Genomic DNA, 17806 nt, shown 5'->3' on the forward strand with positions numbered 1-17806 from the left:
GTGGTTAGATCTAACAATCACAGTTTATGAGTATTATAAGTGTCAGGGGTTTGCAATTGAAAAAAAGAAGTATTAGTCCCTGAGTGGCAGCAATAAAGTCACTAATCCAAATTCCGGGGGGGGGGGGGGGGGGGGGGTTAATTACAATCAACATAAAAAAAAAAAAAAAGATTATCGTTGAAAAAAATAGTCAGGGTTAAAAGTCAGTCTTTTTAAAATCAAAGTTTAATTCTCACTTGTAAAATTGAATCATGTATTAGTTAACAATTATGATAGATAAATAAAAGGAATTTAAGTAATTTTTTCTGAATTCTGTGCACTGCACTAGTGCCACTACCTCATCTAAAACGAAGTGAAATCATTTTCTTTCATCTTAAAATTATTAAATACACTGGAAATACATTTTATGTAATAATATCACATATCACTCATCTTTAAGTTGATTGAGTGATCGTAAATACTTTAATCATGTTATTGAGATATCAGCCTTTATTTACCTTAAACATATGAATGGAGGAAATTCGGATTAGGAAAAACACTATCGTTTTGGGAAGTAAATAAGTCTTGAAGTGCTGCAAACTAGATAAGATTATGGAGATTTACAAATAATAGGAGCATGTTGTCTGGAAAATTTTCATTGGTTGGGAATTTAATAGCAAAAAATGAATGAAAATGTCGGCAGTGACTTTCTTACATTGGTATTTTACTAGTCAAGGGGCTACAAGCATGCAGAAACCCACTAGCCCGAGTGCCTGACCCCAACAAATAGTACCGATGCTAACTGCACACTCCTGAGTGTGTACAATCAAGAAATGGCTTGCAGAAAGATCAGACTAAATATATGCATGTAAGATAGAGATATATAATAGATCACAAACCTTCTACGTTGTGTATGTATCCTTCGATGAAATTAGAATAGCCCTTGATTTGTTTCGCTCTTGGTATGCGAGCTATGCTGTTGGCCCATTCATCAATTTTATTCTGCGAAACGCAAGGCACAAGACTTAGATTTTGGCTCCATTCATTTAGTTTCATTTTACGCACCTCCATGTTTGCGCTGTCAGCCTCGTTCACGTTTCAAAATGGCCGCGACGTGAATAACAAGTATTCACAGGATCTCTGTGATGAGCAATGCAAAGATGGTCATAGTGAAGACCAGAAGCTGCAGTTTTGTTAGCTGTAAATTTAGATAAAATATTTTCATCTACAAGATGTTTCAATGAAGAAGCATTTCTACTCAATAAAATAGCATATTTGTCATTCTCGATAACAAAATCTACACTAAAGCTGTGTTACAGCATCATGGCTCTAGAAATATCAAGGTGAAGCACAAGTCGCTGTAGAGCTTGGGAATCCGCTAAAGCGTCATGGGCGTCATAATGTGCTGTGCATAAATCTTTCATAAGATCCACTTGTTTGTAAGACTTTCTGTTGGGAACAGCTTCTCTAAATAGAGGTAGTGTGTCTACGAAACCAATAATGAAGTCACTGGCTCCTAGTCCCACTTGATGCATTGCACGGATTATAACAATCGACTCGAATTTTGCATTGTGAGCAACTAACACTATGTTGGAAAATTTTTTCAACCATGTAATAAATGTTTCTATACCATCCTTCGCATTCTTACATGGCACCTGTACTCCATTCTTGAACATAATATTCTCCTTCACAGCAATACCCGATACAGCAGTGGCAGAGGGTGGAATGGGTTGTGTAGATGGAAGGATATACTGTGAAAACGATTTCTCAGATGCATATGCACCAATCTGGGTGACTTCACAATATTTACCTATAAAATCATAAGGAAAAAGGAATTATAAATCAATATGTCACAAACAGACAACATACACTTTTTCATTACAAATTTATAATTCTGGAAGAAATGAAGCAGTGGCATTATTATTATGAAAACAATACTTCAGTTCCATGCATTACTTCTGTAGTCAATATATGAACACTCGCCAAGACCTGTAGTTTCCAAATCAAAATAAACAAATGTGCACTGGTCATGAACAATACGAGTAGACTGGGGTTTTCTCAGAGGTGGCGGTATCTCTGTAATGTTTTCCATGTCTCCTTCATTGTTGTTTAGATCAACACGTTTTTTATGTTGTTCCCTCCCTAATCTCTGATGACTCTTGTGACTTCTGGGAGTCTATTTTCTTCATTGCCCTGTTCTTCTTGTAAGCTGGTGTATCTTCTTTTTCCTTGTCTCGTTTCCTTTTCAAGTCTGTTTTCTTTGCACTGGAACTAGTGACTTGTCCAGGAGAAAGAAGCAACTTCTCATTTACCTGTAATGAAAGAGGGTATATTCAAAATGATGTCTTCTTTACATGGAAATACACGTGTTTATTGTATTGTCTTGTAGTAATGAAATATACAAATTACTATACTACATGTATATACCTGTATTACATATTGATGTCCTAAATTTTTCTGTGCCACAGCAGCAGCAATGCGAAAGTCATTACTCTCGGATCCAGAGTAGAAAGTGGACTTTGGTGTTTTACTTGCAACTGTATTGTTGAAACTCTCATTTGCCTGTGTACTTCCTAAGTTGATTAATTTTTCAGCCTGTAAAATGTAGAATCCACAGAGAGATAACAGATCAGATTTCAAGTGCTGGTTAGATAGGTAACGATGATATGGAAGTTGCTGTGGCTTGTAGGTTTCAGGTGAAGAGAGAAATCCACACCAGGTATGACAGGTATGACATAGGCTGTGGTCTCCATAGACATGTGGTTTTATGGCCTCTAGATATTTCTTTAGACTGCTCAAATCTTCTTGATTTTGACTGATGCAGTATTTGAAACACTTGCTGATATGATTTATGATTTATGGTTTTGGTATTTAGTTCTTTGTAGTTCTTGCTCTTCTTCAAGTCATATAATTTATTAGTAAATTGTTTCATTGTATGGTTTTTATCACTCTGTTTCTTTAGGGCTGGGTTTACCTCCAGGCGTGCTCTTGCAACAGTTGTTGAATCATTGTCCATGATAACAGTGCTGACATTCACATCATTTTGGCCATGTTCTTGCAACATCTGGTTCCATGGCTTTTGCACTTTTGGACCAGTTCTTTCGACAGTCATGGATGGGTACATCCTTTCCAGATTTTTCAGAGTTGTCGCATACTCTACAATAGCTGTTGCGAGTTGCAAAATTGACAATTTTCCCCGTTTCATTTCCGATCATTGCAGCATGACCTGCAAAATTTTATAAAAAATACATGCAATAAAAGAGTAATATCACAACTAAATTACTTTATGAAGATAAAATGTACTGTGTTACATTTTACTTATTGCCAGTTTGCCATACACTAATCAATCTATTGAAGTTGGACTATGAAACAGTGGAAGATGTATTCAATTTTTATTAAAAAAACATATCCCTTATTATTTTATTAACATCCACTAAAGAGATAAAAATGTACTACATGCCAGAAATGCCACAAAGTGTTACATATTATACAATTATGGACTTCAGTGAAGGTCGATATGTGGTTATAGGGACTCATGGCAATTGATATTGACCGAAGGCACAGAGAGTGATATCGAAAGAGCAGGCGAGGTTGCTATCATTTTCTGTGTCTGAGGTCAATATCAATTGCCATGAGTCCTTATAACCTGTCATAAATTTGACCATTCACTGAAGACCATAATAGTTATATTATATAATCACTCAAATTGAATGCACTCACACAGTCGTAACAATGGATTACGTACTACATAACTTTAGCGCAACCAAACGGCATGTTGTGTGATATTGTTTTATTTTACTGGAATGTTTAGAAAATAAATTATATACCTGACATACTGATCCTCTTTTCTGCCACCCGTCATCAAATGATACAGACAGCTCATTAGGTGTACTGTAAAACAACATAGTTCATTTTAGTGTATGTAACCTTGATTTTCCTATTTATATTATAAGCATTGCAAATATTATTAAAAAAAATGTTTGATAAAAATACCTGTCACAGTACACAGGTTAAAAAATGTTCAATATATTTCTGTTACTACAAAAGTAATTTGGTACCTTGATGATTCCTTCTCGGCTGCAGCCATATCGTCACAACTCTTTTTGGCCACTTCTTCTAATCCTTTCCTACTTCCCTTTCTGTTTTCTTCAAGGTTTTGTGGCACATAGATGGAATATTAAGTACACTTAATGGCATTGATACTTTCTTCTGGCCAATGCCTGCATGAAGCATACCTATAAAATATAAACAATTTTATATACTGTTCTTTTTACAACATAATAACATTTAAATTTTTGTAATTTATAATATATCTGGTGGTTCAACTAGTATACCATTCAAATATCATATAAAAATATGTCCTTAGAAAAAAACTGCACTACATTTTTGTTTGTAGTACATGTACATATAAAATTTAATTATCTATATACAAAGCCTACCAAGAGCCAGTTTTGTGTTGACATCAAATGCTCTTGATGGATGGTCATTGTCTACACGTGAGTGTCTCTTTCCTGTTGGAACTCATACCACCATATCACAATTCACACACTTTATTTTCTAACATTGATGCCAGTCCATATCTGATCTCACCACAAATATTTGTGAAGTTCAAAGGATGTCTGCAGAATTCACAACCTTCAAGCAACTTCTCAATGACGTACTGAATTTCAATAATCCTTCTCCCTTCGTTCCACTTTATCGTTACATCATCACCAGTGTCTTCACAACCTATCACGATTTCCTCTTCTTCAATGTGTGATGGCACTGACATACAATAATCATGCTCATAAGGTACATATTATGGCAAATCGATGGAGTGACAAGTCTCTGACAGAACAAGACCTGCATCATCATGACCTTTAATAAATGAAATGCACAGTTATACAATAATATGCAGGATATACATGAAGGTGTTTATACGTCCGTATGAACCATATATGAAAGAGAATCGAAAACAAGAAATCATAATCAAAATTTTACTCACTTGGCTGCAGAAGTATCTCTCCTTGGTTTTTCCGCTGTTTGTTTACTTCTAATGCCCGTATCCTTCTCAACTTTCCTTCGGATATAAATTTCCTAACTTTCCCGCGAACTTGTTCCTCCATGTTGTAAACAAAGTAATAAAATTACCTCCAATTACAAAAAGCGCATAAAGGGACATAATAATTTCTTAACATTCAAACCAATTCTGGAATTATTCCGGTTTTTCGTAGTGGAAATCTTCACATTGCGGAGATAGAAAAAAATCTTTGGAAACAATGGAAGATACGTCGCGTCTGACCTTAAATAATTCTGATAGCATCCCCGCATATTTTACACAAAATTTCATACTAGAATACATTGTCTTGATAATGCCAAGTAATTTTCCCTTAATTCCATACAGAATAAGTTTGTGCCATAATTGTGCGCTTTGTACAGTATCAAATGCTTTTGTATAATCAATAAAACAACAATAAAGTCTATTTTTCTTTCTTAATGATTCATTAAATAATTATTGTATGTATACAAAATATTGCTTCAGCTGTTCCCCGTTTAGGCTGAAATTCGAATTGTGCATCTGAAATAACACAGTTCTTATTTGACCATTTTAACAATCTTTGAATTAAAACAGTAGTAAAAAGTTTGCAAAAGCAATTTAGAAGACTAATACCTCTGTAATTATTTGTATCGGTTGCATCACCTTTTTTAAATGCAGGTACAAGAATGGACTTTGTCCACATATATGGAAAAAAACCAGAATGAAATATTCTGTTAAATAAGTTATAAATAATAGGCAGCAAAATAGTTTTAAATTCAATGAAATACACATTAATAATCAAGTCTGTTCCGTTAGGCTTTTCTCTCTTTAACTTAGTAAGTGCGTCAAGTCAACTAAGTAAGTGCGTCAAGTATTTCTTCATTAGATATGTCACAGTCAAGTTCTTCGAAATTGGTTGTATCGTCGTCACTCGGTATATCACTGACACTTGCATTAACGTTTGTTCCAAGCTTTCTAAATTGTTCATAAAATCGATAAGTATGTACATAGTTATAATGAGCAAGCGTGCCTCTTCCACAATTGTGAATTTTATGGCCCCAGGGTCAGGGGTTCTGGTGTTAGGGCGGGGCTCTATTGTTTATATAGTGAAAAATGCATTAATTCCTTGAAAATCTTCTCTATTCCTCGGTCTTAAATAAGTTAACTAAGTAGATAGTTATGATGAGCAAGAGTGCTTCTTCCACAATTGTATATTTTATGGCCCCAGGGTCATGGGTTCTGGTGTTAGGGCGGGGCTCTATTGATTATATAATGAAAATGCATTAGTTCTTTGAAAATCTCCTCTACAGCAGGCCCCGGGATCACGTTATATCTTAAGCTTAGGTCAGAATCTTCATATACTGTACTTAAATTTTATATAAGGCGAACAGATCAAAAATGTGATGCGTTTCATTTTGATTCATGCAAATGTTGTGTTAGCAAATTTATAGATCAATTCGATAATTAACAAACATTTTAGAGGCAATTGAAAATTTGAATTAAGTCTTAGGTCTGTTTCATGATCCTAGGGCCTGGGTATTAAATAAACTAAGTTCATAGTTATGATGAGCAAGATTGCCTCCTCAAAAATTGTGAATTTTATGGCCCCAGGGTCAGAGGTTTTGGTGTTAGGGCGGGGCTCTATCGATAATAAAGTGAAAATGCATTAATTTTTCAAAAATATTCTCCTCTGCTCCTGGGTATTTAATAAACTAAGTGCAAAGTTATGATGAGCAAGAGTGCCTCTTCCAAAATTGCGAATTTTATGGCCCCAGGGTCAGGGGTTCTGGTCCGGTGGTAGTACGGGGCTTTATTGAATATATTGTGAAAATGTATTAATTCTTTCAAAATCTTCTTCTCTGCTCCTGGGTATTAAATAAACTTTATGATGCCTCAACCAAATTTGTGAATTTCATGGCCCCTGTGTCAGAGGTTTTGCGAATGCCATTTGGTGTGGGGGGGGGGGGGGCTCTTTTGATTTTATAGTGAAAATAACATTAATTCTTTGGAAATCTTTTCCTTTGCTCCTGGGTATTATGCTTATGATCCAAGTATATATATTTATGATGAAGAAAGGTGCATCTAGCAAAATGGTTAATTCCATGCCCCCTAGGTCAGAGGTATCGGAGGGGGGATTACATAGTCTGAAAATTAATTAATGCTTTGAAATCTGCTCTTTGGTATTTATCAAACCATTTACGATGAAATTAAATTTATGATAAAATTTCCAAAATGTTGAAATGTGTCCCCAGGGTCATTGATTCCTTTGAGGTGGGGTGCACAACTGGTTGTAAAGTGGAAGTGCATTTTCTCTTTGTTACTCTGATCTACCTCTGGGTATTAAGTAAATAGAGTAAGGATGCCAAGTTTATAATCATGATAAGCAATGGTGCTTCTTTCAAAATTGTGAATTTCATGGCCTCTGGTCTAAAACCCAAACCAAATTCATTTGTTGGAAAGTTGTTACATGATACTCAGGGGACCTATAAGGCCCGTTGGCCTCTTGTATGAATTAAAATGATAAATTAAGTCATTATATAATATATTGCAGTCATTATATCCAGGGCATAATCTGATCAATCCTAGCCCTCTAGATCTTGTAGACCCGAAGGAAGCAGGCGTTCACAATCAAACTTTCCTGCACAAAATCTCCGCTCTCTCGTTTTTACACTGAGAGACTCAATTTATCCAAGACATCCATCCAATCTGATTAAAATCCGATCCTTTGATCCGCTCACTTAGATCGCTACACAAGGATCTGAAGAAATCCCATTCAGGTTCATCTCCGGGTGACCTTTGAATTATCCAATCAAATGTTCACTTTGGAGAATTGGAAAGTATCTCGGAATTCAGTTACAGAGGGGAAAAGCCCGATGATACACGAATGGAAAAACCGTGACCTAGTTCCTGTAGCCTGTCAAGAGAAGAACCAAAGTCTTTTCTGTACAGTAATATAATAAGTACTTGCTTTTATCTTGTTTTTTAGCTCTTTGTTTTGTACGAAACGATAAGATCTTCTCCGCAGCTACTTTCACTTCTATATTCGTTTTCGCGAATGTCGCTTAAGTACGATCTCTCTGATTGGTCAAAATTTTCATGAATATTTTTATTAGAAAGGTCACCAGGAGATGACCCTGAATGGGGTTTCTTTAGATCCTTGTGAAGCGATTTATGTGAGCGGATCAAATGATCTGATTTTAATCAGATTGGACATCCATCAATAATAGTGGACATTTGGTCCGCAGTACTGAGTTCCCGAAGAAATGTTCCTGTGTCTGAAGTGAAAGAAAATAAGAGAGATTACACGATAAGTATAATTATTTTGGTTCCTGCTGACAGAGCAGGTACCAATATTGTCTTGTAATGTCCATTTTAGAGGAAGCGGACCCCAAAAGCTCCCTTTGTAAGAAGGAGATTCTTCCAAAATCATATGTCCGTTTTTTTAATATTCTATCATCCAAAATGATTTTGAAATACCATATCTATATTGACTTATTGTTTCACTTTATAAAAAACGTAGTGGGTTCCAGTAAATGTGCGACCAAGTCCCTTTTTTTTTTTACTCCTCGCTAAAATATTAACAGTAGCATCGTCGCAAACCACGGCCAAAATGTACGTTACTCTCCCATTCTGATAGGAGAGAGCTTTAGGCGGACTCCGGACCGTGGCTTGAGTCGATGTAACAGTAGTGAAGGGGAAAAATATGCAACAATATATTCGAGAAGTTATATATCAGACGTTAATCAATACTTAAAAAATGTCAAAGATCATTCAAAAAATTTGAAAACGCAAAATTTCACCAAATCTAGCCATGTGAATTAAAAGCTGAAACTGCTTTATTTTAGTAAACAACGCATTTAATATCATATAGACCTTTGGTGATTGATGTCTATCAAAAATGACGTAATTTTCTGGCAGTTAAATACATTATGACGTCACGAAATGCGTCAGTTTCCTCATATTCTGCACAATCACTTTTTCAATACTATATAAATACACATATGAAACATCAGAGCCTGCTTCATCCAGTTAGAACAATAGCTGCTAATGCTACCATTGAGTTCAGAGGGGCTTTGAAAGGAAATGTGAATGAAAAATATAAAGTGCTTGATGAAAAACTTGCATATTCGAATATTTTAAAGTCTATTCTTTTTGATGAAAAAATTCACTGCAGCTCACCATTTTGCACAAATATGCAACGGTACAGATTTATAGAAAAGCATAGGCTGTCCGTCCCCATTTATTTAATTCGCTTAAGTGCAGGTGGATCTACAGGGGGGGGGGGGGGGGGGGGGTAGTGGCCAACTTTTTTTCAAGGCCAACTTCCTTTCACTTCAAATTTATTTGCATGCAATGCTAAATTTCCTTGATATCACTATACTGTGGTGAAAAGTGGGGGGGGGGGGGGCAACCAACCTTTCAATGGACATTTTCAATAGAAAAGGTAATGTTGGGGGAAAAAGTGGGGGGGGGGGGGGCAGCCCCCCCCCCCGTTGCTACGTGCCTGTCTTCACAGCTGTTAATGACTCAGTTCTTCAGAGTGCTAATCCATTTAGACATCTAAGCTAAGGTTCTTGCCAACATAGAAGAGAGAAAACCTATCCTGTTGAAATATACAGATGGCGGAACAGATCAGGGGAACAATTTAGAAAGCGTACGTTTTGCAAAAATATGCCTGTTTCGAGAAATGAACTTGGTTATAGCAATATCATCAATAGCAACTACATAGCTGCAGAAATGTAACTCTCTGCTTAAGAGAATTCGGTCAAATAGAGCAGAGAGCAACAGATCCAAACGTTGTAAAAAAAAATCGTTAAAATAGTATCTGTGGATTCGAGATTTACGTCGTTAGGGCGATGAAGATATGAAGCGATGGTGGAATAAAGATGATGTGATTTCGCAACAATGCAGTGACGATGGTGCCGTAGCACGATGGAGCAATGATACGATCACGATGAAGCGATATTCACTGTCGCTTCATCGTTTTATTGCACCATTGCCATCGCGCTATCGCTTCATCCATATCGCGCCATCGACCAATTAGTCCCAATGGTGCGATAAGGAATTGCATGGCCATATCGAGATTCCAAAATTATCGGAAAAGTTACCATATATTTTACACATGTTCGTATTTACGGGAGACTAATTTTTACAGTATAATTTAGATGTTTTAATCCTAATATGTTGACGGTGCGACCGTTGGAGCGAGCGCAGCACTAAAATCGAATGTACGGATTGTAAAAAATAGGCTAAATGTAAAGCTAAATTTCATGTGTAAATTACTGGTAAGTAAGAAAAATTATTCTTTATACATAAAGTAAGCTCTTAGAAATGATAAATATAGGTGTAACAGTGTTGGAAACAAATTAAAACCTCGTGTAGAGAGAATGACATATTTGGGCCTTCTGTACGAGTGACTGGTTTGCATACTAGTCGGTTTGGGCACGAGTTGACTAGATACCCTTTCTGTCCAAAAAAAAATCTGACTACATAGTTTAAAGACTACATATAAACGGAGAAATTTCCTGTTATTTATGCCTCAGGTACCTGGAATTGACCCCACTGATAGGTCGAATCCAACAGACCTTGATTTTCTGACTTGAAACAACAAATAACGGTAATAAAACTTACCTGTCGTAGTTGTAAGGGATCATGAAGCGAAAATTTCATGGGGTGAAATCGCCTGTCACCGCCGATGCCAAGCACGCGCTGTACTGAGGAAGATGAAACACGTGATAGACGCCATGATTGATTTGAAGAAAGAAAACACGCAAGTTTGGTACATGTAAGCATTGTACAAAATGAAAGTATAATAGGAACTTACCTTGTATTTTAGATATGCTGTAAATGACTGTGACTTCAAAATTATTTTTCTGCAGACAATATCGGGTGATAAGTATAGAGTAACGCTTGGTGAACCTTATTATAAAATAACAAATTTAAGAGGAACTTAAAGTAACTAGACATTCCAAATTTTTCTTCATGAAATAACTACGAAGACTTGACAAGGTGTAGAACAGTGAACAGTGAAGAGGATGATGGACAAGTTCAACTGATTTGTTGAATTTAAAATTTGTAACAGTGGGTAGGGCAGTTGAGGTTTTTTTTCTCTTTGTGAAATCAAAAATAATCACAGGGGGATGGGGTGTATCTAGGGTCAGTTTCTGCTTTATGGAGATATAATTTTGAACAACCCTGACATGTACTTGAAAACACAGGTGGGGGGGGGGGGGGGGGAGGGTAGAGTACAGTATTACATTTATTTGCCTTTGAAACCTAAGGTGATGAGAAGAGGATATAGACAAGTGTGACAGAATCTCTTGATTTAGCTAAGCATGAAGTAAAATACCAAAAAATTTGATAGACAATTATTACCCCTTATGGGATAAGGACCCAAGACCTGACACAAAAGGTAACTGACCTAGCCTTGTTTTATTTCTAGTTAATGTTTAAAGTTTATAAGATATATATGCACCGTCATCATATGATATTAAGAGATTTTAAAGCCCGTTATGCATAAATTATCCCATGTTTCCCACTTCGTTGATGTCCCTGGCACACTATAGTAAGTATACAGTGATTCCTTATATTTCCATTTCACTGTGAGTTCGTAAAGCAACGCCTGAGCGAAGAGAAAATTCGGACAACTGCACATTCATTCGTCAGATTTCTTTTTCTCAGTAACTTTGGACCCACTATGCATCGCTTGTTAAAGCTACGTTCTAACGAGAATAGCAGCAAAAGTTCAATTAAAAGTTAACACACCTTGATAAAAAAAAGTTGATTTAATGGATAAATATTAAAGATAAATAGTAAACGAAACGTTCTTCATTTACTTTCAGCACTGTTCAGGCTTCTTTTTGGTAATGTAACTTACATACGACGTTAGTTGATGTCAGAGTCTAGACGCATCAAATGGCACGTGCGGCTGGACGAGCCTGATCTGAATTATAACAAAAATACTGACATAACGGTCGCATGGTCAACATATTTTTATCCATAAAATAATAAGAAATAGCTAAATCAAGAGATTGTGCTGGGTCTAAAAGACATATAATATAGAAATATTCATTTTCTTTTAAAATCCCAAGTGTGATCTATTTCCTCAACCTCTTCCTCTGAACTTGCACACAGATCACTTGTTTCATTTTTTTTGATGTCATTGTGGATGGTGGAACATGGTTTTCAAGAATATTCTTGAAAACCATTTCTCAGAAAGCAAACTGTCTGGATGAACACTATCATAAAACTGATTGTAAATAAACTTAGTATGTTTTTTCCTGTTTTTACCATTCCTGCCTTTTTTTCACAGAAATTTTAGACACATTCTTGTCAAGTCTTATAGTACTGACATTGTGTATTTGATTTAATTTACAAATTTCTAGGTTGATTTCCCTGATGTCATGTTCAAAATAATTTTGCTGGAAGTTGGTGTTGTCGAAAGAATATTTACTTGTTTGCAGGTAACCTTTTTTGAATTGAAAATCTTTAAAGTTTTGAATTGAAACAGGATAGATGGTGGCAAATTGAACAGAAGTGTGGAATGAATTTTGAATTGTATTAATCAAGTGTGTAATATTTTCTGAAGAACGATCATGATAAATTTCACAATCTGATTAAAATCCGATCCTTTGATCCGCTCACATAAATCGCTACACAAGGATCTGAAGAAATCCCATTCAGGTTCATCTCCTGGTGACCTTTGAATTATCCAATCAAATGTTCACTTTGGAGAATTGGAAAGTATCTCGGAATTCAGTTACAGAGGGGAAAAGCCCGATGATACACGAATGGAAAAACCGTGACCTAGTTCCTGTAGCCTGTCAAGAGAAGAACCAAAGTTTTTTCTGTACGGTAATTTAATAAGTACTTGCTTTTGTCTTGTTTTTAGCTCTTTGTTTTGTACGAAAACGATAAGATCTTGTCCGCAGCTACTTTCACTTCTATATTTGTTTTCCCTAATGTTGCTTAAGTACGATTTCTCTGATTGGTCAAAACTTTAATGAATATTTTTATAAGAAAAGGTCACCAGGAGATGACCCTGAATGGGGTTTCTTTAGATCCTTGTGAAGCGATTTATGTGAGCGGATCAAATGATCTGATTTTAATCAGATTGATAAATTTCACTTCCATGTTCACGGTGATTTTTTTTGGTCAAATTACAGATTCCAGCCATGAACACAATGCGGCATGGTGAGGTGTCAGGTATCGTTTTGTGAAGTGATATAACCTCGTCTTTTAATTTTTCTAAAGTTTCTCCTGGCCTACAGTTTTGGTCTGATTTCAATATAATTTTGCACAGAAGTAGACTACACTAAGATACACAATTCTATTTATCATTTTTCGATTTCGATGAACATTTTTGCCTTGGTAACTAAAGATAGAAATTTCTGTAAATACTATCAAAATACAGTTTTAGTCTGATTATGATATAATCTGGCATGCAAGTAGACTACACTAAGAACATAAAAAGACTTACATTGTAATCAAGGATCATTATTCTATTTATTACTGTTGTAAAGTTTAAATTCCCAACTGCTACTTTTCCATTGCTATAAGTAAAAACCAGTAGAGCTTCAGTCTCGACAAAGACCTCTGGTTCCAGTTCTGTATCCTCTTTTAAATGTTGAAATTTTACAATTGTTTCTTTCGCAAAGGTCTCAATTCTTTTAATCTCCCTCTCTCTGGCTGTTGTAGTTGGTGTGTGGACTTTATGGCATATTCTGTCTGCATTGGCAAGAAAAGAGGGATGCCAAGCAAAATCAGGGTCAGATTTATTTTTTCCTGTAGATTTTGCGCGTGATAAGGCTACAAACAGAGCACCAGGATTTCTAGATTCAAAGGCCCTTGTTCCAGGATGAAATACAATATATCTATTTTTCTCCCCCTCCCCAATTGTCATTCCCTGGCCCCGATGAATTGTTGTTGCCCATCCCAGTCGTAAAGGAATTTGCTTACGTTTACAGAAACGACACAGACTATCTAATTTTCTTTCTACTGGAAATATTGGTATAACTTTCGGTTTAGTGGGTATGAAGGGTGGACCACTATAATTTGGTACTTCAACCATGACAACATCAGGAAATGCAGGGGATTTTCTACCATTTAAGTAAAGAATATCTTCAACAGTACCAACTGCACCGTTAAAAAGTCCAAATTTTACACGCAAATTCACTGAAATCATAACTTTTGAATTTTTGCAAATATATATGGTGTTAAGAAGACCACCAGCATTTTCACTTCCACCAGTCTTAGAATGCGGACCTTTTGATATGGAAATAATTTTTTGCTACTGGGAATTTTTTATTCACATCGTATAATTTTGTTGCATTATGATTCCATTCTTCATCATGAGTAGGGAAAACGAAGAGTCTTTTTGACATCCGTTCTAATAATTCTTCACTATGTGTTATTTTAAGGTTGTTCCACTGAAACTGCTGCAACCACTGGACCTGACAAGGAGTTGCCTTGTATTCAAGAAGACATGAAAGGACATCTTTTAGTGTGCTCCCCTTGACGAAAAATTTCTTTAAAACAAGAGCAGTTTTGAATTCTTGCCAAACTAAAACACCATGCATTGAAGCTGGGATTTACCCTTCGAATGATATACAGGAGAATATAACACTGGTGGAAGTTGTACATCATCTCCAAAAAAACTATCACAGGAATACCACCCCATGTCTGGTCTGAAATACCAGTGCCAAATCTGCAATGAAAATCCATCCATTCAAGTGTAGTTGATCCTACTAAAGATCGTTCATCAACAAGAATGGCATGAATTCCAGAGCAGTTAGCCTGCAGAGTAACTCCTGAAATCAAATTTGCATTATTGCTTGTGCGACACAATACTTGAACTGCTTTATTAGAATTAAAAAATAAACGAATTGCTTTGATAAGGCATTAATGAGAAAAGATTTTCCAGACCCTGTAGAGCCAGAAACAACCATTCTGAGTGGCTTATAATTATCGGATTTGTTTGAAAAGGTCAAAAGTGTTCTCATGACTATTTTGAACGCAAATAACTGATCCTGATTCATATTGTCCAGGTTGACTTTTGGTATTTTGAAACATTCATTTTCATCAGTAGATTTTGAAAGATTGTTCCACCACTCTTCGCCAAGGTTATCTGGATATTTTTCTTTTGGAGCACTCCAGTCAAGGTCGGGACCTCCAAGTAAAATTTTGATGTAAATCAACAAAGTCTGGATTTGGTCGAAGGATTTCCATCCATTCTGGTTGGACCACGTCGTCATTTGAAGAATCTTCATCTTGGGAGAAATTTCAAGGTTTTTTTTTCTTTAGCCTGCTGAACATCTGCTTTAATAAAGTTAGGACAATTCTCTGATTCTAAAAATAGTTCAAACTTTTCTATCCAATTTGTTTCACTGTCTTTTATATCTGAAAAAGTCCTCCAATTTGGAAAATGTAAAAGAAGGATTGTTTTGCAATAACTTTCCTCTAAAGGCCAAGAAGCTTGAGTAGGACCATTTATCACAGGAACTTTCCCATGTTTTGAAATAAATTGATATAGAGAGGAATGATCATCTTCATGTCGGGAAAGATATTTATCAATGATAGTATTTTTTGTTATTGTGTTTATTCCAGATTACTGCAGTATCCTACAACCTGATAAACTCGCATAAGAGTGACTAGAACGGAACAGGGGTATTGAGGAAAGCTCAAAACAGGCTTCAACAGAAGAAACGTCTCTCTTAACAGTATTCATAAGAAGCTTAGTACAGAGTGATTTCGGTGTTTCACCAGATTCATCAGAGTTGTTCACCATGTCAGAAAAACGTAGCAGGCGTACCCTGTTATATATTTTTCTGTGACAAGAATTTCGTCAACAGATTGATTTGATGCTCGCTCTTAGAAAGAATCAAGGAGATGTCCCCATTGGCTCTCCAGCCTTGTGTATGAAATTTGGAATGTTGCACAAGAACTGGATGATCTCTTTCCATCTCAAGTCGCAGAGATCCATTCCTGTCTTTAACTAAAGCTGGAGAAGATTGCAGCTGTTTCATAAATTCCATTCTACAATTTTTTTCAGATTCATTGAATTTAGAAGGTTTCATGCAATAATCTGAACAACGGTGTAAATTGAAACGGTTAGATAGAAGTAAATGATCTTCTAGTAGTGATTCTTGGGAATTACTGAATTACTTAATCCATGTCAGTTTGTCCAAAAGTTTGAATAGGGGATTATTTTCTTCAGGAGGAGGAGCAGTACCCTCTGGTGGAGGCCACAAATTTTTATTTGAACTACCATTTTAATCCTTCCCAGCTGGATGATTAGCTGTGAGACCAAAATTTTCACTAGTCCACTGAGATAATTTTTCAGCACACTCTTCATCTGAAAGACCAGCTGAGATGGCATTGTGCAAAAGATTATGAGGTTCTCGATCTGATCTCCAACAAAGACCATGCCAGTGAACCATACCTCTTGACTTGGCGAACTCTTGTCTGTACCAATATGAGTCAACACCAAAGACTGGACCCATGACATTTTGAAAATATGATTGTGTTCTTAAGTCAAAGTATTTCCCAACTATATGTGTGTGTTCTTGAAGCGTTTTAAATAGTAAATTTTTGTCTATCAGATCTATTGATGAGCCTGTTGTTTGAAAGACATACATAGATAATAATATCCTGAGAGGTTTAAAGTGAAACTCTGCACAACTACCTGTAGTAAAAAAAGATGGCAGCCCCATACCTTCATTTATTTTGTACTGCACAAGTGATCGCAATTCTTTTGCCCTTTGCACCCAGTATTGTGTTGTGCCCCTTAAACCCCTCAAAAATACAAAATATTTTTCTAACTAATGTGTCACCCTTTTCAACAAGATTTTTGAGATCACTTATTGTGAAATGATTCTCTCCAAGTTTTTGCCTTATTATGTAACTGCTATTTTCAAGGACATTTTTTGGCATGATCATATTGTGAACAACAAATTTAAAATATGGATGCTTGGCAAACCTGCCATCATCGTACCATAGTAAGTGCTCAGCCCAATCACTCATTGATGTTAAAGAAATAGGTCTGTTAATGTAAAAGTCACCAGACCCATAAGGAAAAAGGGTAGGGAAAGCAAGCGTAAAAAAATGCTGAGTAGTGAATTCAGAAACAGGAATATTGCCTCTTGTTGGCCAAGAAATGGATACTGTTCCCTGTCTGTTAATTGAAACTTGCACATTATTTTCCCCTATAATCTCTTGCACAATTTTTTGTACTTTTTCTTTAACACATGTATTTGAATCAGGTAGTTGTGCAGCAGAGTGTGAGGTACCTTCAGAAACACCAATATCAATTTGTTCAGATGCGGGACCTGTATCATAATTGTGGGGGGGGGGTGTTTTCTTTAAATTGTAATGTTGTAATATCTGATATCTCACCATCCTCTGGAAGATATTGTAATCTATGGGGACTAATAATTATGAAACGGAAATTGGTTTTTGTGATTTAGTTTCGTATAAAACGTTAGACCTATGTTTTCGTCTAATTTCTTAAATACTAAAAATATTAATTTTCCAATCATTTAAGTAGTTTGTAGCTGCCTATGTACTGGGACTGACTGCACTGAGGTAACACATGCCGTGTTACAGAACTCAGGATACCTCTCTGGTGACAGGCTTGTTGAGGATTGACTGTCTTTTCTCTTGAACTGGAGGTAAGACCTGAATAAGGCACACAGTTTTGGGGGATAGGCAGTGAGGGGTCACCAATATTAGCTAATACGTAAGACCTGTATAAGGCAGTAGGCTGATGGAGAGAGAGGTGGCATACCACAGAAGTGGGGGAAGTGCCAAGAT

At 36.1% G+C, this 17806-nt stretch overlaps 1 protein-coding gene across 1 annotated transcript; it reads right to left on the reverse strand.

Annotated features, from left to right (window-relative positions):
• Positions 1–1292: 1292 nt before the first annotated feature.
• On the reverse strand, positions 1293–2071 carry LOC134247603 (uncharacterized). The gene is made up of 2 exons (XM_062729934.1): positions 1936–2071; positions 1293–1789 (listed from the first exon to the last, which is right to left on the reverse strand). The coding sequence occupies exons 1-2, from the start codon at positions 2069–2071 to the stop codon at positions 1293–1295; spliced, it is 633 nt and encodes a 210-aa protein (XP_062585918.1).
• Positions 2072–17806: the final 15735 nt, after the last annotated feature.

The sequence above is a fragment of the Saccostrea cucullata genome, unplaced genomic scaffold (assembly GCF_032062105.1).
Source record: "Saccostrea cucullata isolate Sc308-1 unplaced genomic scaffold, CSIRO_AGI_Scuc_v1 ctg8986, whole genome shotgun sequence".
Lineage (NCBI taxonomy): Eukaryota > Metazoa > Mollusca > Bivalvia > Ostreida > Ostreidae > Saccostrea > Saccostrea cuccullata.